This window comes from Rhinolophus hipposideros (assembly GCF_964194185.1).
Source record: "Rhinolophus hipposideros genome assembly, chromosome: 6".
NCBI classification, from domain to species: domain Eukaryota; kingdom Metazoa; phylum Chordata; class Mammalia; order Chiroptera; family Rhinolophidae; genus Rhinolophus; species Rhinolophus hipposideros.
The window spans coordinates 17,024,515-17,050,720 of record NC_138052.1 but is presented as its reverse complement, the minus strand read 5'-3'; the positions used below and the strand labels follow the sequence as shown (position 1 = coordinate 17,050,720).

Genomic DNA, 26,206 nt, shown 5'->3' with positions numbered 1-26,206 from the left:
AGTGGAGGCATTGACATAACCAAAATGTTCTGCCTTTCCCTTCCATGGGTATGTCTGGGTTGGTTCTCTTGTTTGGCTTTGGTGAGAGTAATTGCTTTGACATGGGTAAATCCAGAACCCAGAATGTGTGAGCAGAATCTATATGTGGATTTCTTTTTTTCTAGCTAAATCCTGTGATTAAGACTTTTAATAGAAGCCTGCCAGAATGCGGCGTATCTCATCTGAAAATTATCTTTTCCTTTCTCTCTTATTTTTAAATTACGAAACTAATATAACTATATCATCATAAATAGAAAATTTGGAGGGTTAAAAGAGTTATTCAGGCAGTTTCCCCGTATTTGGGATAGAAGTAACTGTCCTGGGGGCAGGAGGCTCGCAGTGGCTGGTGGGGGGATCCAGGGAAATGCCTCCTGGCTGACGTGGGTGTGGCCTGAGTAGCTGTGAAACACCTGCAGGAGACTGTACAGTTGAGGAAGAGACTTGGGACCCTTCCTGCTTCTTGTGTCTGGGGTCTGAGCTCTGCTGTCACTTCTTTCTGGGGCAGCTCCTGCTGGCTTTGGAGACACTCTCTCCTCTCCTTGTCACCCCAGCCCTAGGATTGGAATTGGCTCCTAACTGTTGCACGTTCCTGGGTGACTCAGCATCCCTGTTTTGCTCCTGTAAACTACAAGGTAAAGTCTCTTCATCTGCTTCTCTAGGTGACTTTTGTTTCCTGCTGGGAACTTGACTGATGGAGGGATTTTTGAGGAAAGGAAAGGACGTTCTCGAAGAGAGATGATGTGTGACTCCCATGGAGAAAGAACCAATTTTGGTTCTTGAGAGGAGTTCATTTAGAGTCCATGCCATGTGTGGTGTGTATATGTGTGCATGTATATGACATATGTTTGTCTATCGAAAAATGTTAAAAGAAAATGGCCGCTGCCTTCATTAAGTTCAGGAAATATCTATTGGGCGCCTGTTTTGTGTCAGCCTCTTTTGCTGGCCCTGGGGAGAAGTTGGAGGAGGGTTTTACAAATAGGAATAAGATCGTTGTGGCCCTTGGGAGCTTCTAGGCTGGAGAAGTCAGAAGAAGCAAACAGAAGTTTGGATGGGAAGTGATAGTGCACAGATAAAGGTATTTACAGACTTAGAAAACGTTGTGTGTGCAGCATATCAGGAGGGAGTACATATAGTATCTTTGTTTAACCATACCTGACTTGAAGAGATTTTAAAGGCTTGTCCCTTGCCTCCCATCTTCAGACAGCATTTATGCATGTAGTCGGGGAAGGAAGGAAAGCTTGTGCATCGGAAGAATGGAGGTGGGCCTGTGTTTGCAAGTGCAAAGTATGCCGTTTCGTTTGGGACTTGAAATGTTTGCAGATGCATTAGATTTTGAGAAAGGTGTGTCCCCTGCTGGCCTTAAATCCTCAGCTTTGTAAGCAGAGAGGCTCAGGAGAGGCTAAGCCATTATCTGCCTCTCCTGCTGGTGTGTGTGGGAGCCTTTTCTCTCTTCTGAAAATAAAACCTTGGCCCCTGAGAGGCATTCAGCCTGATTGGTAAAGGGTCCTGCTGGGCCATTTGTTCCAGGTTAAAATTCTTACTACTACTTAGTGGGTGGCCTTTTATACTGGGACAGCTAGCTTACTTTGCAAGCTAAAATTAGGCTCACCTGGGATCCAGTCCTTATAACTGGGAACGCAGCTTTCTGCAAACATGACTACAAAAGATCCTATTGGCATTTTTTGTTTCCTAATTTAGGGCTTAGTGAGAAATATAACAGTAACATGCTCTTCAACGACTAAAATAACTTTGTAGAATTTCACAGGCAGGTCATAATTCCTTATCTAATATTTTGTGACTTTAAGATCTCTAGAAATTTTCAAAATCCTCATATCCCCTTTATCCTTTCTTTGTGTCTCCCCCCCAAAAAAAAAAAAAAAAAAAACTACCACCAGCTGATCAGTCAAATGCCTTTTCCTGAGGGGCTTGTCCACCCGTGGACACTGCTGATGGCCTAGCCCCCTGAGAACCCCTCCCTTAACCACTAAACTTTCCAGCCCTCATTTTTCTGCTCCCATGGTTCCTTTTGTTTTTTCACTGACTTCCATCTTTGCCCACCTCTTAAGCACAGGCATTCCTCAAGTTCCTTTGGTCCTCAGAAAACGGGTTCTTGGTGTCATCACAGGAAAGAATTCAAGGACGCACGAATAAGCCAAGCAAGCAAAGCCAAGCAAGCAGAGGTTTATTAAAGGAAGAGAGTACACTCCCAAAGTAGTGGGAGTGGGCAGGACAGGAGGAGGGCAATTGCACCAAAGAACAAAGAGGCTTAGGTTTGATTAGAGTGAGGGTGCAAAATAGTCAAGATTTAGGGGTGGCAGTCCCAGGCAGGTCCTTGCTGACCACTCCTTCCCTTTGGGAGGTGGGATTCCCTTGTCCTTATCCGGCCTTTGTGGGAGCTGTCATGACGACACAGTGGTGGTGGTTTCCCCTGCCCATATGCTAATAGTATTATACTCAATTACAATTAGCTTAAATTTCACCTTGAGGAGCAAAATGGCCTCCTGGGCTACCAAAATCTAGTTCTGGCAGGTTTGGTAACTGCATCTTTTTTTAAGAATGATCTCCTCTCCTCTCTCCTTTGTCTCCCTTTACTTCGTTTCCTCCCTTGTCTCTTTCTGCCTAAGGTAACACTTCCTCAGCCTTCTTTCCAAGGAAAGCCCTCCTCCATATCCCTTGGCTCTCCTCTTTCTGGACACGTCCCAGGGCACTCAGGAGCCTAGTGCCTTTCCTGAGGGTTGGTACTGCTTGGACACTTGCCTCCCCCAAACAGGCCTGTTTTGACATAGAATGTTCTCTCCTGCTCACCTGTTGAAATCCCACCTAACTTAGAACTAGCCTTGTCTGTGAATCCTTTAGGTTTTCTCCCAGCCATGCTGGAAGCACTGCACTGCCCCGCAAGTTCATTCCTAGGGTGTGGGCAGTGGCTCCCTCTGAGGAAAGACTTATCTCAGAGGAATGTGACACAGGGGTAATGGCATGGAGCTAGGAAAAATCCTGAGAACGCAGTCTGTGTGTCTGTCTTCCCCCACCAAATGAAGAGCAGAGTGACAGGGATTGTTCTATTCACTTCTTAGCCTGCAACCCTGCACACATGGAGGGCTCTCAGAAAAAAATATGTTGAGCTGAAATAAAGGCAGGTGTCATCATTACCCCAGGGAATTGTCTGACAACAGAGGGATCAATTCGCATCCTCAGCTCCAGGATGAACAGAGGCAAGAGTGTGTGTGTGTGTGGGGGGGGGTGTCTCACCATGATTTTGATAGCTTTGTTTCTAGACTTCTTAACCAGGACCCATTTTGTAGATAAAAAAATCAAGGCCATGTACCTTTATAAAGTTATCCCCAGCTATCAGTACTTGTGCTTTAGGGTCGTTTTCTTCCTCTTGATTCTTCCCCCTCAAACTATGCTGAAGAAAAATTCCCAGGCTAAGGAGGTCACAACTCTCCCCTCCCCTCCACCTGGCTTCACATCCCTACCTGCCCTTTTTCTCCCTGGAACCTCACATGTCTGGGCTGGTCTTGTTGGCAAATGGGTTCTATCTCTTTCTCCATCATGTGGTCTAATCACTGTTAGGCCATGGGGCACCTTTGAGCATATTAGAAAAAGGCCCTCTTTCCTGGGTGTGGATGCAGCCCTCATGCCCGGTGCTCAGCCTGGCCAGCCCTCTGGTCCAGGTTTCAGCCCTCACAGGACCATTCAGCAGGAAGCCCTTGGGCAGTGGACAGCCTGCACAGCTGTATGCGGGACTTTGTATTACGCCATGCCCTCATGCGATCTGTTCCATCTTGTGGCTGGGAAACCTGCAAGCACAATGGCTTCTGTTAATGAATTTACCTTCCTATTTTGTCTTTAGATAATTTCTTCATCCAAGTGGTGTTTTCTTGGTGCAAATTTGAAGAATACAAAAGACCTGGACAAATACTAAAGAATTTTAGAGAAGGTGACATTTGAACACACCTTCCTACATCTTTAGTATAGTCTGTGCCCTGGCTCTGTTTTATTATTCTTTTAATGCTTGGCCATTCCCCCCCCCCCCAAACACAATATGCAGACCTTAATTTTATTTTATTCACCTACTCTGTCTCCTAAGTTCCTAGGAGACAGAGTTCCTAGGAACTCCTAAGTTCCTAGGATTTGTTGCTTCTTTACTGTCTGGCAATATGGGGTTTATTTCTTACTCGTAATTGCTGTCTTGATCTACCAGTGTTTTCATAGTGGTTTAGAAAATTTTACTCTAAAAACTTAGAAACATAATTAAAAACACAAACAATGTGTGATCGCCGGAAGCGCTGGCACACAGGCCACATAACAGATGATGGCTGCCTGGGCAAGCTCTGTACTGTGGGTCCCTCTCCAAATTTACCTGAGGGTCCTTAACTCCCTGGGCTCTGATAATGGAGGCAGAGCTGCAACTGACATCCTAAATATAATGACCAAATTCCAGCCAAAGAGCACTTGCAGTTTTGCAGGATGAAGGGACACAAACCTTAAAACAGTGAAGTAAACAAACTAAAACTATCTAACATATATGGCAACCGGAATCCTACGGTTAATTGAATATGTTTTAATTTTAAATGATATTTTTAATTGAAATTAAATTTACCTTTGTATATCAGCATACTTAACACTAGAACAGCACAGAATTCTCAGACTCAATCTATCTGCATACTATTAAGAACTACCAATTGACCTTTACCTCTTTATAGCGGGGTTTCTCAACCTTGGCACTACCGATAATTTGGACTGGATAATTTTCGTGTCGGAGGCTGTCTTGTTGCATTGTGGGCTGTTTAGCAGCGTCCCCTGCCTCTATCCCAAGATGCCAGTAGTATGGCCCCCCACCCTCCAGCTGTGACAACAAACAATGTTTAACCATGTCTCCAGACATGGCCAAATGTCCCCTGAGAGACAAAAGTGCCCTCAGTTGAGAAGCACTGGGTTTATACTTTGCTGATACACCTTGAATTTCACTTTCTAGACTGAGCCCCTTCTATCTGTCATTTACGTATTTTTAAATTCAACATGTATTTCACAGAATATGGAAGGATTCTTATCACTTGGGTTTTTCCAGGTGTTAGATTACACACAATGAGAATCTGTTTTGTAGAGAAATGGCCAGTTTTCTGCCTTCATGTGCCTTTGTGGTCTCTTTGTGTGGTGTAATAATGATAACACGCTGGGAACCCTGAAATCTCTGTTTCCTCTGGCCATGTGAAGAAGCCCGTGAAATCCTGTCATCTGCATAGGTGCGGCTTGTTCAGGAGCTAGAACGCATGAGAGGTCCCTTGGTGGTCAATCCAGTGGCTTTGTTTGTGGGGCTTGGATGTCTGGAGCATGGTGAATCTTTGCAGATTCAGCACTGTGTTGTAATTCTGGACCACTGAATATTTAAAAGGGGACGCATACAAATAGCATCAATATATCATATGAGGAGATGCCAGTGCAATAATCATTTTTATTAGTTTTCCAACTTGAGGAATATTGGCTCTTTGCAGGGCTGTGCAGACTTCCTTGTACAGGTCATGAAGAGGAATTCATTTCAGGTCTTTAAGCACTTAAGAGCCTGTATCAAGTATATGGTGCTCTGAGCCTGGGCCAGGAGGACAGAAAGATGCACTAGAAGGGGACGTGACTTTAAGTCAGGAAGGAGGATTCTAGCCCTGGATTTCAGATGTGTTGGTGATGGGGCCGCAGTCAACTTGCTTCCCTCTCTGGACTCCCGTGCTTTTTCTGTTAAATAAAGATGTTGGACTAGATAAACCATCTCTAAGGACTCTTGCAGCTCTAAGTGAAAATGTATGGTTTTAATTAGAGTGATAATGAGCTTGGTATTTTCAAATATAATTAAACTGAGTCGAAGAGGTATCTTTCTTAGAGGAGAGATAGTGGCAGGATATTAAAAATTATATTTATTCCATCAGTGAATCTTTCAAGGGATGGATGTAATTAATGTTGCCATGGAGAATTTGTGGATTGAAAATCAAAACTGTCTTTGAATCTTTTTTTTTAAAGATTTATTCGGGAAGGGGAACAGGACTTTATTGTGGCACAGTGTGTACTTCCAGGCCTTTTTCCAAGTCAACTTGTCCTTTCAATCTTAGTTGTGGAGGGTGCCGTTCAGCTTCAAGTTGTCCTTTCAGTCTTAGTTGTGGAGGGCGCAGCTCAGCTCCAGATCCAGTTGCCGTTTTCTAGTTGCAGGGGGCGCAGCCCACCATCCCTTGCGGGAGTCGAACTGGCAACGTTGTGGTTGAGAGGACGCGCTCCAACCAACTGAGCCATGGGGAAGCTCAGCTCAAGATGCCATGTTCAATTTTAGTTGTAGGGGGCGCTGCCCACTCGAGGAATTGAACTGGCAACCTTGTGGTTGAGAGCCCGTGCTCCAACCAACTGAGCCATCCAGGAGGCAGCTCAGCTCAAGGTGCCGTGTTCAATCTTAGATGCAGGGGGCGGAGGCCACCATCCCTTTTGGGACTTGAGGAGTTGAACCGGCAACCTTGTGGTTGAGAGCCCACTGGCCCATATGGGAATCGAACTGGCAGCCTTTGGAATTAGGAGCATGGAGCTCCAACCACCTGAGTCACCAGGCTGGTCCTTGAATCTTTTTCATTGGTAGTCTCCGCTCTGAAGCGAACTTCTTTGGAATATTTGTGTGCATGTGTTTGGAGGCTGAGGGTGGGGGAAACAGTATCTTCCTCTCTCTGAAAATCCGGATACCTGGGTGTGAATTCTAACTTTGCTGTGTGATTTTGGGAAAGCCACTTCCTGTCTCAGGGCTCAGTTCTCATTTTAATGTGAAGAGTTAAGCTTTGTTCTTGTGCAGAAAAGGTTAACATAGCAGGCGTACCCCTGCATTGGCTAGTAAACAGTTCTGTACACGGATATTAAACTTTCTGTGAATGATTAGAGAGGCTCACTGAGCCTAAGCTGTCATACAACCAATGTGGTTTATGCTGAACACCTACTTGCATTCTGGGAACCTGGAATTTTAGTACATGCTAGACAGAAGGTACAGTAGTCCCTCCTTATCCACAGGGGATATGTTTAAGAACTCCAATAGATGCCTGTGTTAGGGAGAAAAATTTTCCTCTATCCTTCTAGGTTCTTTTGGCTGGCCTAATTATTAAATTAACAAGAGACAGATTAACAAGAGGAAATAACCAAATTTAATTACATACCTATGTATGGAAAACCTATATACATGTGAGAGTCAGAGGCCCCACACACAAGAGGTTCAGAGACAAAAAGGTAAAATGAGGTATATGTGTCATCCTGAACTAAGGAATGAGGTAAGAGGCCTAAGGATTCAGAGGGGAAGGAGGGTAATTAGCAGCATGTTAAGATGAGGAGATGTTCAGTTTTCCATGCCATGTATATATAAGTCACAAAAAATTATCTCTGGTACTAACTCTAACTATTGGCAAGGCCCCTAATTTAAATTATTTTTACTCAGTGAGGAGGGAATGGGCAGAAGTTTCTGCTGAGCCCACAGGGTCTCCATTGCCTTCAGTTCAAAATAACCCACAGACATCCTGGGAAGGCCTGTTCTGAACCTCTTCAGTGTCTTTGAACCTCTTTGAAACTTCTCGAGAAATTTCACATTCCAGAAGTTGGGTTGATAGATTGCTCAATCTCATTGAACCAGCCTCTTAGTTCTAAGAACAGGTCAGTTCATTTAAACAGTTGTATCTAATTTCAGGAGGCAGTGATGCAAGGCGGCTCTCAAAGTTAGGGCTATATGGTGTGAGCAATCAGGTATCTAATAAGCGGCACTTCTGTGGAAATAAAGAAAAACAGTGTTTAATGATCGGAGCAGGCTATAATCCCAGCTTCTGAGTTCTGAAGCCAGCCAGTGGAGAAGACATCTAGATGTCTGGCTCAAAGCATCTTAAAAGAGAGAGAGTGAGCTGGCAGTGACAATTTGACAGATTTTCCTGGTCTACACAGTTTGAATGTTTCTGGTCATCTTTCTGAGTGGCCACACCATAGGCATGAAGATTGTTCATACATGACCTGCTGTGATGATTTCCCTGACCCTTATATAAAGTTGCCTAGCTTCCATTTGCAGGGCTTCAGGAAATAAGGTAGTTTCAGTTCTTAATGATTCCAAGCCAGGAGGGTGGGAGAAAAATTGGCAATGTTAGTTTGGAGAGAAATAGCCAGATGTTAGAAGAAATTAGAACGATTCAGGATCCAGTCAAGTTTACAAAATCTTAAAACACAATGAACAGTACTAGAATCTAATATCCACAAAAGTGTGTTACTGAAACATATTTTTTCCCCTCTAAAATCACCTCGTTTTATAAAAGATGGCTAAATTAAAACTAATTTGTTTGCAAAATAAGTCTAGTTTCAATAAACTTGGCCTGCTGTTTACATAGGTGCAGTAAGAATAGTAATGAACCATGTAGGCTCTTTCAAATCGGCTTTGTCGGACCTTTTCATAAGGAATTTCAGATTGAACTTTTAAAGACCTCTTGAGAAAGGGTCGAGTGAGATGGTGTGAGATTTCATCATGCTACTCAGAACAGTGTACAGTTGAAAACTTATGAATTGTTTGTTTATGGGATTTTTCTGATTAATATTTTCTGACCGTGGTTGCGCAGGTACTGAAACCACAGAAAGTTAAACTAGGGATAAGGGGGCACTACTATATCTATGTGATGAGCCTCTGATAAAATCCTTGGGTGCTGAGACACTAACAAGCTTACCTGGTAGACAACTTGTTGTTAGAGAAATTAAGCATATCCTTTGTGACTTTCCAGGGAGAGGACTTTTGGAAGCTTGTGCCTGATCTCCTCTGCATTTTGCTCCGTGCACCTTTACCTTTGTTTATTCGGCTTTATATCCTATTGCTGTAATAAATCTTAGCCATGGATATAACTATATGCTCATTTCTCTGAGCTCTTCTGGGGAATCACTGAACCTGAGTTTGGTCTTAAGGACTTAGGACATAGGTACCCTAAAACTCCCTGAAAAATCTCTAAAGTAGAAATATTTGGGTTATTATTTTTTTTCTGAGTAAAAAGTATTTCAATACTTTAGGCTCCCTCCCACTGCCCCCCCCCCCACCTTGGTAGTGAGAAAAGTTCATGGTGGAGAAAGTGGGTATGAGCTGGCAGAAATACTCCTGTTCTTTGGTCAAATCATAGCCTAGTTGGCCATTAGATGTGTGCTTTTGATTGTAAGAAAATAAATGCAAGTGAGAATGGTCATTGTTGAGCAGGGGTGTCCAAACTGCGGCCCACTGGCCAACTGCAGCCCGCAATCCGTTTTTTATTGGTCCACACCAAATTCCAAAAATATATTTAGTTTACTTAAATAAACCAGGTGAGGCAATACGTACTCACCTTGAGTAAGTGGCCCGGCTGTTTGTGTATTTTACTGCATATGGCCCTTGGTGAAAAATGTTGAAAAAAGTTTGGACACCCCTGTTGTAAAGTGAGACAGTAACTCTTGTCAAACGCTTGTTGTCGCTACCAATTCAGTGCCAACAGGAGTTCCCAATTTTGGATGTGGTGAATGGGGAGACTTTGTTCAGTGAAAACAGCTCAGTTTTAAACAGCTTGACTGAAACACCTGAATAGTGAGACAGCTCGGTTGTTAGAGCTTTGGCTGGCGTTATAGCTCCAGCTGGGGAAACACAATCTTTGGTGTAAACTAAAACTGCGCTCTGTTGAGGCAGAGGTGAAGCTGGCTTATATAGAGAAGAGTGCTCACCCCCGTCCCTTATTGCTCCTTTTCTATGCAAATGAGGGCTCCAAATCCTCAGGGTTTTTTGGTCCAAATAGCACTTGGTCAGAATCAGACCACTGCGATTGGTTGGTAAAGATGCAAATGAGGATATAGCTGTGCAGCTGTAATTAGATGAGAAAGTCTCAGTACTATTGGTCAAGTTTCAATGCTGGGATCTCTCTTACCAGGGTGGACTCAGATGGCAGCCATACAGTGTCGGAGGCTGTGGCTTTTTCCTGAAATGCACCATGCATGAAGAACCTCTGTAAACAATGGCTGCTAGACTCTGGTTATGAATTGGAGCCCAATTAACCAAGAGGGGTCCTTTTTGGCAGGTATATTCTTCTTGGGGCCAGCACTAGGCCATTTCATTTTAGCCATTATCCTATTATTAATAGCTCTGTGTGTGTGTGCGTGCGCACGCGTGCATGTTATACATTGGTGTATTTTTCTATGTTGTTGAATTTGATATAATTGGATTTTTAAGACTGAGGCTATTTATAATTTGAGGGGAGCTTATTGTTTGATGAAGTCCTCCTGTGAATTGATTCCTAATTTATCTTTGAAGCGAAACCAACATAAGTGGGGGAGTAGTGTAAGCCTTAGCATACAGTGTTCTGATTGAAAGAGATGTGTGCACGTTATAGCAATCAGGAGGGTTCCATTTACTAGCAATAGAAATCCCTCATATTAGTTTAAGTGAAATAAATGAGAACATAATTACAGAATGCCACTGGCCCGATCCATGGCCTCAAGCAATGTTGTCAGATTTTGTTTCCCTCCATCCCCGCCTCCTTCCTTCTCTCTCCTGTCTTCTGTGTCACCTTCATTCTCAGGCTGGCTCTCCAATCTGTGGTGGTCTTGAATTGTCCCTCAAGGCAGGGTCAGCTTAGTATCAACTACCAATACTGAGAAGGGACAGGACCCCCCCTCACCAAAAAAAAAAAAAAAGATTCTTTTACCAGAAGAAGGAAAAAAGAAGAATAAGCAAAAACAACTCTCCAGTATATGTGTTCATATGAATACTTTATTCTTTATTCACTCACTACCTTTTGCGGCATTACAAATCTTTTTTAAGAGCTTAATATCATCTCATAGTATGAATGCTTGATAAGTTATTAAATCACTGCCTTACTAATGGACGCCTGAGTGGTTAATGCTTTGTTATTATACATCTGTAATGAACACTCTTGTATGTATTCCTTCTGCACCTGTGCCAGTATAAGTATAGAATACATTTCTCAAAGTAGAACTGCCACGTTCAGTGAATGTGTATCTTACATTTTGCTAAACACCTTCAAGTTTCCCTTCAAAGAGGTTTCCTCACTGACGTCGCATGAGAGGATTTGTATCGCCATACCCTTACCAACACCCAGCATTTAAAAAATCCTTGTAGTTTTGCCCTTTTAATAGGTGAAATGAAGTGATGTTTTCTTTTATTCAGTTTTGCCGTCTTATGATTTATTGGCTGTTTTAAATTTTTTTTCCTGAAATTCCCTATTCATGTTCTTTCTTCGCTTATCTTTTAGACTCTTGGATTTTTTAATAAACATAATTTGTAACTATTCTTTAAAAAAATTAAAGTATAATAGATATATAGAAGTGTGCACAGATCAAATTTATGCAGTTTGATGAATTCTCACAAAATGAACACACTTGTGTCACCACCATTCACACACTCATCTTTTCACCTCAGAAGCCCTTCTCCTGCCTGCTTGTAGTCACCACTCCCTGCCCAAGATGTAACCACTACTACACTGAATTCTACTATTATCCATTGCTTTGTCTGTTTTTGAATATTATACAAACAGAATTATAAATAGATTACCTGTCCAATCAATGTTTTTATTTTTGCCTTCCTTTCCCCTTATCCTAATTTGTTGAGATTCATACATGTAGCTGCAAGTAGGTATAATTCATTTATTGTCACTGTTGTATAGTATCCATCGGGTGAATCTACTACCCATTTATTTATCCATTCTACTGTTGAACATTTGTACTGTTTCCAATTTTGATAATTATGGATACCGATGCTGTGAACATTTTTGTAAGCATCTTGTGTTATCCATATGTATGCATTTTTGGGTACTATATATCTAGGAATGGAATGGCTGGGTCATAGTGTATGATTAGTTTTTATAGATACTGGCAAGCAGTTTTCTAAGTGTTTGTACTAGTTTACACTTCCACCTGCAGTTTTTAAGAGTTCCAGTTGGACCGCATCCTTGCTAATATTTAATAATGGTCAGCCTTGCTAATATTTGAAAAGGTATCTCTGGTTTTAACTTTATTTTGCCTGGTTACTAATGAAGTTGAGCATATTTTTATGTTTATTGGTCATTTCTGTATCATCTTTCATAAGGAGACTGTTAAGCCTTTGGTTCATTTTCCTATTGGGTTGCTTTCTTCTTTTTGATCTGTAAGACTTCTTTGTATATTCTGGATCTAGTCTGCTGGTTGTTGTAAGTATTGTAAATATCTTGTCCCACTCCGTCTTGCTGTTTTGCTTCTAATGGGGTCTTGTAATATAATTTGCTGATATTTTCTTTTATGATGAATGCACTTATGTTCTGTTTAGGAAATCTTTTTTTCCCACCAAGATTAAGAAAATATTCTTCCATATTGTATTTCAGATATTTCCTGTGTTGTTTTGTACTTAACATATCTACAGCTCATCCAAAAATTTTTTTTTCTTTTTTTTTGTGTGTGTGTATGGTGTGAAGTAGGGTCAATGACTCTGGACCGTTTATTGAAAAGACCTTTCCCTCTGTGAACTTCAGGAATTCCTTGTTATAAATCAAGTGACCATCTATGTTTAGCATCTATGTTCTTTTGTTCTGTGGTAATTTGTTTTTCCTTGTGCCAGTACTAGTCTATCTTAAGTACCATAGCTTTGAAATAAATCTTGATATCTGGTAGTGACTATCTTCCAGTTTTGTTGCTGTTCAGTATTGTCTGGGCAACTCTTGACTCTTCACTTTTCACTTAAACTTTAGAATCATCTTATCAATTCTCTCATAAAAAAATTGATAGAACTTTGATTGCTAATATTGAGTCTACTAATCCATGAAAATGGTATATCCCTCCATATGTTTAGTCTTCTTTAATTTCTCTCAATAATGTTTTATTATTTTCCTAGTGGAGGTCTTATACATCTTTTATTAATTATTCCTAGCTATTTGATTTTTATTCTGTTAAAAAGAATATCTTTTTGTAATTGCATTTTCTTACTGTTTGTGGCTAAGATAGAAATAGTTGGTACTTGTGTATTGACTTAATATCTGGTAGCCTAATGTGTTGCTGAATTCACTTATTCATCCTTTTTGGTTCCCTGATTCTGTCTGCCAGTTTGCTAGAACTCACTATTCTAATAATTGAGGCCTTATGGAGACCTAGGGCATGAAGGGAAGCAGCACGCAGCTTTGAATGTCACAGTGCTTTACATTTAATCTTGGTAGTCTACCTCGGGGAGCATCTCCCTGCCTTGTGAGCAAGAGAAAACTGCACGTCAGATAGTGCAACCTCTGCTCCTCTCATTGGAAATGCCATTGGTTTTCTAACTACCTGATTCTTACAGTGGCTGTCTGAGCAATTACTCCTTTTGTTCCACCTACCTTGCTGTTCAGTGTGTGGAATATGGGAAAAGGGTTTAAGAGTAAATGCTGCAGCTCACTCCCCAACTTGGTGTTACATATAAGGGATAATATTTGGGTTCTTGATGAATGTGCCATTTGAACTCTGCATAAGATTTGATTGAGGTATATTATCAGCTCTCAGCATCTTCTCAGTGTAACGTAAATTTTAATGTATTTGGCACATACTCTTTATAACTTGTGGTTTGAGGTTGGCCTTTTCCTGGTTTCTTTGATCATGTTCTTTTTCTGGTTTTCCGTGCTCCTTGTTGCTTTGGTGGGTTTAATAGAGGTGAGCAGCAGGGAGGGAAGAAGGGGAGTAAAGGTCTTTATTCTGCCAAGTTTAACTTTTATTCTCTGAGTGATGTCGATGGTCTTCTGATGACTTTGATTAGCTCAGATGGTTAAATATTTATTTAGCACAATTTTTTTAAGCCAAGTCTCTGAAGTTTTATTCAGTGCATTGCTGCTTCCCATAATATGTTCTATTTTTTTTTTTAAGTTTCTTAGCAGCTCTTTAAACTAAAGAGGTATGGTGTCAGCAGAGTCCAACAAAGGGCCATCTTAGTGACCTGGCAAGGATGACCTTAGGTGGCAACGTCCGTGTCATTGCTAGTTCTAGTTGTCCACAGTACTAGCTTTTGGTTCTGGCATGAATTAATCATTGCAGGTTAAGTAAAAACCAGACATTATTATTAGGGTTTAGCAATTCTTCAAGCATTTATTGAGTGCTGACTATGTGCTGGTACTTTCATAGACTTTGGGGATATAGAGTTGAATACAATGTAACCCCTGACTTCAAGTTTGCATATGCTACTTGGAGAAGTCCCAAGGATCTGTTCTGTGTGATAAAAAGGGAGGGCAGGAGGGGCAGAAGGCTTTGGGTGCCAGAGGAGAGACACGGAGCCGAGTTAGAAATAATAGACTGAGCATGAGCATTTAAACTTCAAATTCCTGGCAACCAGAACCGCAATCACAACAGAAGGCTAGAGAAGACAAACCGTGAGGGTCTGTTTTATAAAAATTGCCACTATCTCTGTTTTTGATTCAATGAATGCTTTATTTATTAGGCAAAAGCAGCAGTGTTCAGTGATTAAGGGATAGTTAGGGCTTTCAGAGGCATATTTCATCAAGTCATTGGGCAAGTAACTGCTGTATCCTCAGCTTATCATAGCAGTGTGTGCCATGTAGTAGTAGATGATTAATAAGCATTTGTTGTTTATTGAATGAGAGTGGTGAGCTCAGGCTGTCCCTGTTGGTCGGGACAGGGTGCGTTGCAAAACAGGGTTCGAGTGTAGTCTGAGGACGCCTGGTCAGCCTGGGCAGGGACTTGGCCAGGCCTACCACCCACAGGCAATCACAGGAAACCACAGCACAGGCAGGAGTAAAATTATGTGCAAGGGAGAATATGCAATTGACGTTCAGTAGAAACCGTGCTTTCACCGATAGGTCTGGCAAGTGAGGTCTTGGGAATGAATATAGATAGCATCAAGTGAGGGTGGGTTGCTTCCTCCATTGAAAATAAGTCTTGATTATCATAAACATTCATAAAAGTTGGGTAACCATGGCTTCAAGCAGCCCTTCCTCCTCTTTATTACCAGTTTGTAGAAGAAGCAAAGTAAAAGTGTGCTGTGCGGTTGAAGGAACTTCAACGTGAAAAGCTGGGCTCTTGGCATTTTGTCTTGAAGCTGGTACCTTCTGTGTGTATGACCGCTGAGAACCCGTCTACCCTGGGTCTCTTCATGTTAAGTGACAGTTGTCCCGCTCACATTCCAGCAGCACAGATTCCCACTCTGGAATGGGGGTCAGTGTGTTTCATGTTACTCTGACTGAAGCAAAGTGAATATATGGTGTGTTGGAGGCAGCGGGGGTGCCCTGGTCCAAGGTGGAGACTCTCCTTGGGTTCTCATTCTGATTTAATTTTCTTGTGCACAATTCTGGGCTTGCTCATGGCTTTCTGGATTCAGGGCTGTTCATGCTCTTCCCATAATCCTAGGTCTTTGTCATTTACAGATGATCCAAGTTCGTCTTAAAAGAATGGTCCTTAGAAAGACTTGTTTCTTCCTTGTACCTCAGAGTGCTGGCTGCCACTCCATTTTCTCAGGGAATGGCTGCCTGGGACACAACTGGGTCTCTTGGAACGATGAACCCTTAGCTTTCTCCCTGAAGACTTCGTTTGCTGCAAGTTGGTGCTAAGGTGTTACTTCAGTCAATCAATCAATCAATTAAAGAACCAGTCAATCAGAATGCTTTCATGTATTCAGACACTGATCTAGGCATTTGGGAGACATCAGAAAACAAAGCAGAAAAACTTCCAGCCTTTGTAGTGATTACATTCTAATGGACCGAGGGGGCAGAGATGGTACACAATTTTCATAGATAAGTAGTGCAGCAAGTTTGTGGTAGAGGATGATATGTGCTCTAGATAAAGAAAATGCAGAGCAAGATGAGGAGGAGCTAAGATGTGGGAGCTGGGGCAGGTTGCAGTATTAATTAGTAGGGACAGGCCAGGCCTATGAGGTGAACTTTGACCAGAGACATAAAGGAGACGAGGGAGTGGCCGGTTGGAACCTGGGGTAAGAACTCTTCAGGCAGAGGCCTGAGTTAGAGCCCAGCCTGGCAAGAGCATGCTGGGTTGTGGGAGGTCAGTGAGGAAACCTGCGGGGCTAGAGTGGCATGAGCAGGTATGACAGGTAGGAGGAGAGGTCAGCCCATGGTACCTCAACCATTATAAAAACTTTGGCCTTTACCCAGAGTGCAACAGGTTGAACCACTCTGACTATGTGTCAAGAATGCTTGGGCAGAGAGAGGTACAGGCAAGGGGCCAGTTAGGAGGATATAGGGGTGCAGGCAAGACATTTTGGTGGTTGCTTCCTGTTGTAAACCTGAACGCAAATGCATCTTTCATTGCACAGTGGCCCAGGTCATTGCACAGGCCCAAATGACACTCTATGCCCCCAGAGCAGTAGCTCAAGGGCAATATCTTACCACCTCTTTAAGCCCACTCTTGCTGTGGGTTACACAGGTTATTGTGGGGGAGGGACTGTGTGGCTACTTTATGTACATGACCACCCACCTCTTGGTCATGTGAAAGAGACAAAGAGAGGCTTATGATCATTCCTGAGGTCTTGGCAAGGGTTTGCCTGTCTGTAGACAGGCGGAGCCCCGGAGGCTGGGTGGGCAGTTGTCATAGCCTACCTGGAGCCAATGAGTGGTCCTCAGGTTCTACAGAAGGCAAAGAGCTCTCAAAGAATGGCACAGGCTTTGAGAACCTGGCCTATGAGGCAGTTCTTTGTAATTTGCTGGGAGCCAGACCTTACTGTAGGAAACACTGGAGGCTGCTGTTCATACAGCACAATGAATATTGGCCAGGCATTTGCTGGGAACTGCAGAGCCAGAGGTGAAACAACTGTCCTTTTCCTTAAGCTGCTCAGGGGCTACATCTAAAGTCCCAAACTTACACCACTGGGTCAGCCAGCTACCCAGAGGGGCCAGGCAGGTGAGCGAGGCCAGCTGGGTCTAATGCGGCAGGTCAAACAGGTACCCAACAGCACATGCCCCATCCAAACAGCACTGGCACCTCTGGGAAGAAGGGACAGTCCAGTGTCAGCAGATCTCAGTTTTTCAAGAGAAGCCAAACATCTAGGTGTTCTCCCTCTCTCCCTCCCTCTTTTCCTCCCTCTTTTCCTCCCTCTCTCCCTCCCTCCCTCCCTTCTTCCCTCCCTCCCTCCCTCCCTCCCTCCCTCCGTTTTTCCCTCCCTCCTTCTCTCCCTTCCTTTAAACTTGTAAGGGCTCCTGATTTTAAAATGCTGGTAATCAATTTTAATGTGAATAATGCTGTATGGATCAAAACCAAAAAATTCCACATTTCATCCTCAGGTCCCCTGTTTGCAAATTTTGGTTTAGGCAGATAAACTAGAAAGGGAAGTCCCTGTGCTGCAGCTGAAGATGAGTAGTTTTATGGGCTACGTGGAGATTTTGTTGATTCGTTTTTCAAACTGCTTCATCCTCTTTTCCTTCAATGATGGCTGAACTCAACATCTTATCACAAACTTTTGTAGTGGTTATAATCTTGTTTGAGGGGGAGAAGGTCTGGAAGTTACTGAAGGTTCTGTTGAAGAGAGTTAGAGTGTAAATCAATTAATTTTGACCCCTCTTAGCTGTACCTCTTTTCTGCCTACGTTGCAGCAAGTGTGATGAAGGTGGGTATTGGAAAGTTGGCTTCTCAAGTTGGGTTAGTTCCATGACTCTGGGTGAGGTTGTTGCCAGGCATCCATGTGACAGAGGTGGTCTAATTAAAGTGGGATTGATTTATTAACAGAGCATTACTGGTCACAGAATTTAGCAACTTGGAAGTGTTATGGGGCTCAGGGTATTGCTAAAAAGTGCTAAAGGCTCAAGGTAATTATTGCCTGATTTTGGAGAGAATGACAGATGGGTCCTCGTTGTTGCTATAAATCTAGCCTGTAATTGAAATAGTGTTCTTTGTTTGACGTTGTTGAAGGGCTCTGGCCTTGACCCTCAGTTGCCTTGCTGGCACTCTTGCCTCTCGGTGCATTTCCAAGGCACTTTGTCTGAACCTCTGCAACCCTCCCACAAAGCCTGATGGTTATTCAGCTGCTGGATTTGCATTTGGCTTTGCCCTCACAATAGGTTGCCTGGGTCTCTCCATTTTCCAGCTGTCTTTCTGTTTGAATTTGAGTTTCCAGCTGACATGCTTTCTGGCTTGAATGTGACTTAGTTAAAGAAGGTCTGGTCTTTAACCAGACCTGTATAAATATTTATTTAAGACTTCTGTTTTATGTGTGCTTCTGGGAGGGTGGCTGTTCTTATCCCCTTGCCACATAAATGGAAGTAGAGTGTAAGACAAGCAAAAAAACTGGGAGACAGGAGTTCCCTTAGACAGGGAGTGACATTTTGCTTGTGTTCCATACCCGGGCTAGCCTGGCCCTCCACCATGCTCTTGTGAACCCTTTGGGGAATTAGCAACCGGCTCATGTATGTGAGTTGGCCTAGAGAGAGGAATTTCAAAACCTTAGATGTAATAAAGACATGTAGCCAGAAGCATTCATGAGGTCACAATACAGATTACTCCCAGATGTGCATCAGAAATCTGGTTTCTGCTATTCTATTGTAGATCTTTGGCTATATTTTTATGAGTTGGGCATTCACCCCTCCCCCCCAATAGAATAGATTTCTTGTTTTGATTTGAATGATCCTATGTAATGGTTATAGAAAATGTGGAAAATACCAAAAAAGTTGAAAGGAAAAAAATCCACTCAAATATTCCTCCAAAGATCCACTGTTATCAGTTGAGAGCTTTTGTTTCTAGTTGTTTTCAATGATTTTTTTTTGAAACATCGTTGTATTGTAAAGGTAGTTATAATACGCATATCATCTTGCATCTTGTCCTTTTCTACCGACTTTTTTGCTAAAACAATAGGAAAATCTCATAAATTTCCTCTTCTTCCCTTTGCTTCAGACAAAATGGCCTCACACATGCCAGGAGTCCACCTCAGGTCCTTTGCATGGTCTCTTCACATTATCTAGAAGAGTATCTAGATAGTATCTTCACATTATCTGGAAGAGTATCACACTATCATTTCTCTCAGTGCCTGCATGGCTCACTCCCTCATCTCCTCTAAGTCTCTGTTCAAATGTCACCTTCTCAGTAAAGCCTTTCCTGATCTCTCTATTCAGTTTGCACCTATATTATTAGCCAGAATGCGTCCTGACCTGGATCCCTTCTTTCCCATGGCACCCAGTACTGATGGCACCAACATATCACTATCTGTTCATTATCAAGTGATTCACACTCAACTCAAACTGGCTTAAGCAAATTAAAGGGAATTAGTGGCTGACATATTTGAAAAGTATAGGGGTAAACTTCAAGTAATGCTGATTCCAGAGGTTCAGTCCTTGTCCTCAGTGGTCTGATCTCTTTAATCTCTGCTTTCCTTTGTGTTGGCTTCATTCTGAAACAGCCTCTCCATATTTAGGGCAACATTGCTGCCTTAAACTCCTGTTTTCATGCTACCAACTCTACAATCTCCTCTTAGAAAGACATCCCCTTCCCAGTGTTTTCAGCAAAAACTCAGGACAGGTTCTTCTTGGCTCACATTGTGCCATCTTTGAATCATTCCCTTTGGCCATAGGACATGGATATACTACAGTGGGGATAATGATGGCATCCCACCCAAACCACATAGTCTGAGGGTCAAGGAGGTACTGTTTCCCAGAGGAGACCCAGAGTGCTCTTACCTGGGGAGTGGCAATGGGAATGGATAATGGGCGAGCCCCAAACTACTGATCTTCATTTTGCTTATGAACATTTTAAGGACTCTGTATCTTAGGTTTTTTTTTTTTTTCAAAGAAGAATAAAGAAGAAGACAGCATGGAAAGTGAGGGGCACTCAGTCACACTCTAAGCGTGCATTTGGGTGTGTAAGGCCAGCTGGGCCACATGGCAGTCTCCATCCACTCTCATCACTAGGCAGGAAAAGGGCCTCAGCTCCCGGGGGAATGAGGCTCCGATGGCCTGTAATTGCATGCCTTATGGGCTGCTGGGGGCCACTGGCTCCCTAAGTGCATATTTAAGTTATGAGCTATGGAGACAGGTTCCAAATGTGAGGAGCAGAAACGTTCTTGAAACTTTTCCCTGGGGGATTCTGACAGCAGTGCTATCCAGATGAATTTGGAGGCTGCTGATAGTCAAGTGCTTCATTCCAGAGCAGCTGTGGTGTTTGTGTAGCAGACTTTGCACCGTTGGCTGACAGACACAGGACTTCATTACCTTCAGCTCCAGGCCCCCTGCCCTGACTGAGAGCCGTCTTCCTAGGAGAGCTTCACCTATATTATTAGCCAGAATGCGTCCTGCTGCACGGTGCATCGGGCTGCACGGTGCCCGATGGCCTGTCTCTCCACCGACCTTGCCAGCTTGCAGCATTGTTGTCTGAGGTCGAAAGGACCCTTGTCTGTTGTCCACTGTTGAATTTGCACCTGCCTTAAAGACACTGCTGGACTTTTGTTGCACCTGTGGTGGCTTTCAGCTACTCTTACCCAAGTACATGTGGGGCTTCAAGGGGCACTTACCTTGTAATCTCTGCCTTGGTGGGTCATTCTGGCCCCAGCTGCTGTTCTCCAAATGGAACCCATTCTTAGTATGAGGGAAGTTGGAAATGTCCTGATGAAAACCCCACAGTTTGCTCTCTTTCTGTGAGAACAGGGGCTGTCTAAACCAATCTGACCCTTTCTTTTGAGTTTTTATCCCAGAATTTGTATGTGTCACATCCAATTATAGGCCAAAAGAAAATTAAGTTATTACTTTACACTCTTCAGCAATTTCTATAGGGCTGCTGACCTCTTCCATTCACATCCTGGGCGAATGACTGCTGTTGTTTCATTTTGAGAACTAGGGAGCTGCTCACCAAGGGAGGCTGGCTGAGGGCCCTTCAGTGGACCCTGGGTTCTCCATGCAGTTTTTGTCCTTTTCTCTCTTTCGATCTCATCGGGGAGATTAGCTGGAGCCAATTTATAGGTAAATGATGCGTAGTCATCCTTCCCTTCTGTGAAGGGCTCTGCGTTAACTTTGAGCGCTCTTGCTCACATTGGCCTTGGTGCATGGCGGACAGAACAGTAGTAATACTCCATTGAGCAGTTTGAACTCACACAAACAGAACTTTCCAATATAATTCTTTGAACGTTTGACATCTTGGGCATTGACTCCGACTGAGCCAGGGAAACCCACCATTCAATGGCCCGATCCTTTCTTGGAGTCCGGAGTCGACGAGACAAGGGCTTCCGTATAATCAAGTGAGAATCCACCTCTTTGAAATCTCGAGCCTGCCGTCTACAGGTCTGGTATTACCCAATAATGCGATTAAAACTTTTTAGAGTAATGATTTACTGCTTAGAAAGCAAGTGGTCTTCTGTACTGGAGAGGGGAGTTCTTTTCTAGCTGTGTTCTCCATCCTGTGGTGCCCAGGCCAGGTAGACACAGAGTAGGACTCCAGCTGGGTCACCCTTCTTGATCTGTTGTATATATTGAGCTTCTGTTCAAGATGTTCATGGTATTTCAAAAGATTGTGCGCTATTGGTAAAGAAGACACCCACAAAAAGCACGCAGCTAAGATACTCTAAAAACAGGTTATAAAGGAAAAAACCGCATACTCATTTTGACTTGTTTCTACGAAAGTTTAGTAAGCTTAGTTAACAGTGACTGAGCACTTCCTGCAAGCCAGGCTCAGTGCTCTATGGGGCATCTTGGTGCTCAGGGGAACCCCCCACCCCGAGGGATCTGCTGCCGTTTTTACACATGCCCATGGGGGCCGTGAGTTGAGTTCTCTGGAAGAGTCCAGTGCCCCTTTGCACTGCACACCTGGGTTGCCGAGAAAGCTGCAGTTGGTCACTGCACACAGCTGGCTCTGCCCTTCTCCTTATGCCAGTAAGAGCAGCAGCAGGGCTAACTGGAGCAGCTCATTTCAGAAACAACACTGGTCAGGAATTTACTGGATTGCACTACACAGACTGAGGACTGGAGTGTGGCTGAGTCTCAGGAAGGGCTTGGAAACTTCTGGTAGCCGGAGGGTTCTCTCTTGCCCCAGAGCTGAGTTTACCCCATATTTTTCTCGCTGCTCCTCAGTCTTCATGGCAAATGATGGCAAATCCTCACTCCAGTGTTTATAGGTTTCAATTCCAACAATGTAAATGTACCAGCTAGACTCTCTTAGTCTCAATTCCTAATTCACAGAAGATGAGCTATGCTTGCTTCACATGGGGTCAGATGACCGGTTGTGGCTGGGGGCAGGGGTACAAAGCACAGCAGGGCTTTCCAGGGCCCATGCCTGGATCTTATGGGTGGGACAGAGAGCAGGTCCCACAGAAGGGACATGTGTTGAGCTGAGTGGGAGTGTTGACCTTCATGCCCCACACCTCTCTTACTCCATGAGTGAGCGCTTGCAACATCTGTGCCTGGAACAATCCACTTCAAAGCTTTGCTGACACACTCATGGGTAGGGTTTCATTTTTTGGGAGGGCGGACATTTGCTTGTTCAATATGGAGAGCTGTCTTTAAGTCAAAGTGAGAACGGTCTGTGAGGCTGCACGTTGCTTTGCCACAGAACAGATCACTGAATTAGACAAAAGTGCTACTCCATTGACTTACCCCTCAAAAGTTAGATTTTTGAATATAGATAAATGTTTTAATGATAATTGTTGTATCTATATTTGTATACATCTATTGTTTGAGATCATTTGTTATTGTTTTTCTAAACAGTTTTTCTTGACGTCTGCACTGGATTTTAAGCTCTGATGGGCAAGAGTTTCCCACTCACCCCCCCAACTGTGTTAGCCACGGCCTGTTTATGTGGATACCACTAATTACCTTATCCTGGGGAAGTGTGGCTGGTTGTACTTTCACTTTGAAAGTTTAATGTAGTTCCCAGCTCTCTATTCCCTGTTGCTAAACTCTCAAAGTCTCAGCAGTCATTTGACTGACAACTGCTTAAAATTTTCATTCTGAAACCGATCCTTTGGTGCTCAGAGCACACTGGGAAGGGAGGTTGCTGCAGGTGAAGTCTGGAATCTTTTCACTTCACTCTGCTTGTTTTAGTTCTCAATTTTTACAACTACAGTTAATTTTTAATTTTATTCTCTTGGAACTTTTCCATTGATGTTTAAAAGGGCATTTAAATATATGAATATACTCACAAATGAGAGAAAATATCCATGAGGTCTTCAAATATTCTGAATCATATTTTCTTTCTTTTTAGCTGTCTCCGTTATGAGGTACAGCGCCTCTGCTTTTGGGTTTGCAGTAAGTAACCTGAAATGTACTTTATGAAGTTTGTACATTTTTCCTGAGCCCACAAATATCACCCTGGCTCTCAGTTCAGAGAGTGGTTAGCAGGTGAGAGCTGAGCATGACAAACATAACTTTTAAGGAAATAGCTTCTATAAGAAATTACAATTTAATAAAAGGAAACTACAGTGATGCTGTATGAGTCTCAAGAAAGATTAGGGGCCACATTTCCCACAACTGATTGAGAGGGTGTTTAAGGATTTTAGCTCTTTCCCTGCCCCTCGGGGTTGTAGGTTTAAAAATGGGCACACACTGGAGTGAAGCTTTGCTGGTGCAGGCAGAGGTGCTGGGAGTGAAGAGTGGAGCTGCTGGTGCTAGGATGAGTCCGTCTATAGGCCGACTAGGGGTAACCTGGGTTCCTCGCCTGCTTCCTGATGGGAATTGGTTAGGGTAGATGGGTCTCGGGTGCTTTATAGGCTAGACATGTTGAAAACTTGGGTGAAGCTTCCCCACATCCCCTCAAGAGAGTGCTAATGCTTGTAATTTTCCAGATGACAAGTGTGGTATGGTGCAATGGCTCCTACAGCGAGCTCCTGTAAACACCCTTCCTGCGTAGCTTTAGGCTTTCCTGTGCCTAAGGGTACGTGTTCCTGTTTCTAAGAGCAGGTGTTCCTGTTCCCAAAACGACTTCTTCCCTTTGTTATGAGAACTTCATGTTTTGGGGGTTGTAGATTCTTTTCCAAATCTTTTGAAAGGTGTGGACTATCTCTCCAGAAAAATGCACATCACACACACATTCACACTCACTCACACTTCTGTCTCTCCCCCTCCACACACCCCCATGCACTCCTTCATTCAGATAAAAGCATTGAATTTTTGTATATAATTTCCAAGTGTCCCAGAACCCTCGGGCGACCCCACCCTTACTCTAGACCCCAGGTAGAACAGTCAGTCTCATTGAGAACCAGAAACAGACTGAAACCCAAATCTTTTACTTGAGATATACAGGAAAATGCTGAAATTATCTACTTGCCACAGGGAAACAATTTCACATGTGTCAGAACAGTGTAATCTTCCCATATCTCCAGAGCGCTGGGAGCCAGAGGCCCTGGGAGCAGACAAACCACGCCACACGGTGCGGTTTCCCAGGCCATGGGAGCAGTGTGAGGTAAAAGGAGGATCTAGCATGTGGGGTGCCCTGGGCTCAGACCCCCAGAAGCCACCTTGAGGAGGGTGAGTGGCCTGTGTCATAATGAGGCGAATCTACCTTGCTCTAAGGCCACCTGCTCAGTTGTTCTGAGTCCCTGAACAGTTGTCTTTTGTCTTCACAGTCATGTCCTATTAACTCTGCAAAACCACTAATGCCGTGTCTCCTTCTCCTAGTTTGATGCCGTCCTTGATGTCCTGTCATCGGCGATTGTCCTGTGGCGTTACAGCAATGCGGCTGCTGTCCACTCTGCCCATAGGGAATACATGTAAGTGGATCTCCATCTTCTCCCAGCCTGCAGGAGCCTTGAAAATGAAGGCTACATAATTAGGCTGTCAGCACAGCTTACCCTGCAGCTTTGGTCCCAGTGACAAGAATAAGGTCCCCAGATTGCCTTTGAGAATGGCTGGTGTGATATCAGCCACATGATAGGCCCCTTCTGGTATGGTCAGAGAGATGGGGTGGCCCTTTCTAATCCTCTCTGTTCTCTGCTATTTAGTCTGGAGTGAGTATCTGTATGCTCATTTGTCAGTCTATCAGTTCGTCCATCTATCCATCGATCTGTCAATCCATCCATCATTCTGTCCTCTTTCTCTCTGTGTTGGAATCTTTGTTACTTTGAATTTTTATGCATTTTGCTTTCTAAGGAAGATGAGTTCTCCAGTGTAATTTACAGAAGACATCTTGAGGGCATTTTAAATTATTCTATTTGTCTTCCATCCTTGTCTGTGTTAGAGGATATTGCTTGCCCCAGTCTCCACATCCTGCGAAGGATGATTTTGTCTTTGAGGGATTTGTGTTTGTGACCATAAAACATGTGTCTTTTCCAACTTCTAGCTCTTTATTCCATTTATAATCCTCAGGGTGATAACAGCACAGGTTCCAGAGTAAGATTTCTTGGCTTTGAATCTCAGCTCTCCAACTTGTTATTTCTGTGATCGTGGGAAGCTAACTGCTCTGTGCCTTGTTTCCTCATCTGGAAAAGTAGGAAAACAATTCCTCCTTTAAAGGTTATTGTGGTGATTATATGAGTGAAATATAATGATCACAATATAATACACACACACACACACACACACACACACACACACAAAGAAAAACACACACACACAAAAAAACCCAGTGTTTGGCATGTAGTTAAGTAAACTTTAGCTGCCATCATTATTAATTATTAAGGGAACTCCCCGGGGGCTGAGCCACCACTGTAGGGCGAGAGTTTTGCCCCACCTCTGTAGCCTTTGAACAGTTGAAGATAAATGAGTAAATGTGCCTTGCTGTGGTTTGTGGTGGTGCCCAGACAAAAGGCACTCTTAGTGGGGATGCTATGTCATCTTCAAACATACAAATGTTGGAATGCAAATGTTGGGTGCCAGGGGACTCAGATAGTAATATATCTGAGATTGCGTGTGTCAAATGGAAAGCTTTTGAAAGATGACACCATAATTGATTTGCAAATGAGAATACATTTAAATTTAGCTCATCATTGGGTTTAGGTAGAGCAGAAACACTTCTTTGTTAAATATTTATCTTAATATACTTTAATTCTTTTAACAAATATAATTAAAGTATCAAATTTATGCTATCACAGATGATATTGTTTTGGATAGGGTTAACTTTTTAAAAAGTGAGTCAACTCGTGGTTGAAAATAATTAAGCAAATAATAGTAATAGCGGTTTTGTAGTAGTTCAAATGATGGTACCATAGTGACCAAAGTTGAATTAACACTTGTCTAGCCAAAAGAACAGCTGATGCATCCACCCAAGCTGTTGGCTTGCTGTTATTTGAGGAACGGAGTGA

The 26,206-nt window shown here is 43.2% G+C and overlaps 1 protein-coding gene across 1 annotated transcript in view; it reads left to right on the top strand.

The window, feature by feature from the left end:
- The window catches only part of TMEM163 (transmembrane protein 163), a 206,005-nt gene that overhangs the window by 106,728 nt on the left and 73,071 nt on the right, over positions 1-26,206 (top strand). Inside the window, exons 3-4 of the mRNA XM_081052608.1 lie at positions 23,173-23,216; positions 24,585-24,676. Coding sequence (XP_080908734.1) covers positions 23,173-23,216; positions 24,585-24,676 — 136 coding nt within the window. The remainder of the gene's footprint in view (positions 1-23,172; positions 23,217-24,584; positions 24,677-26,206) is intronic.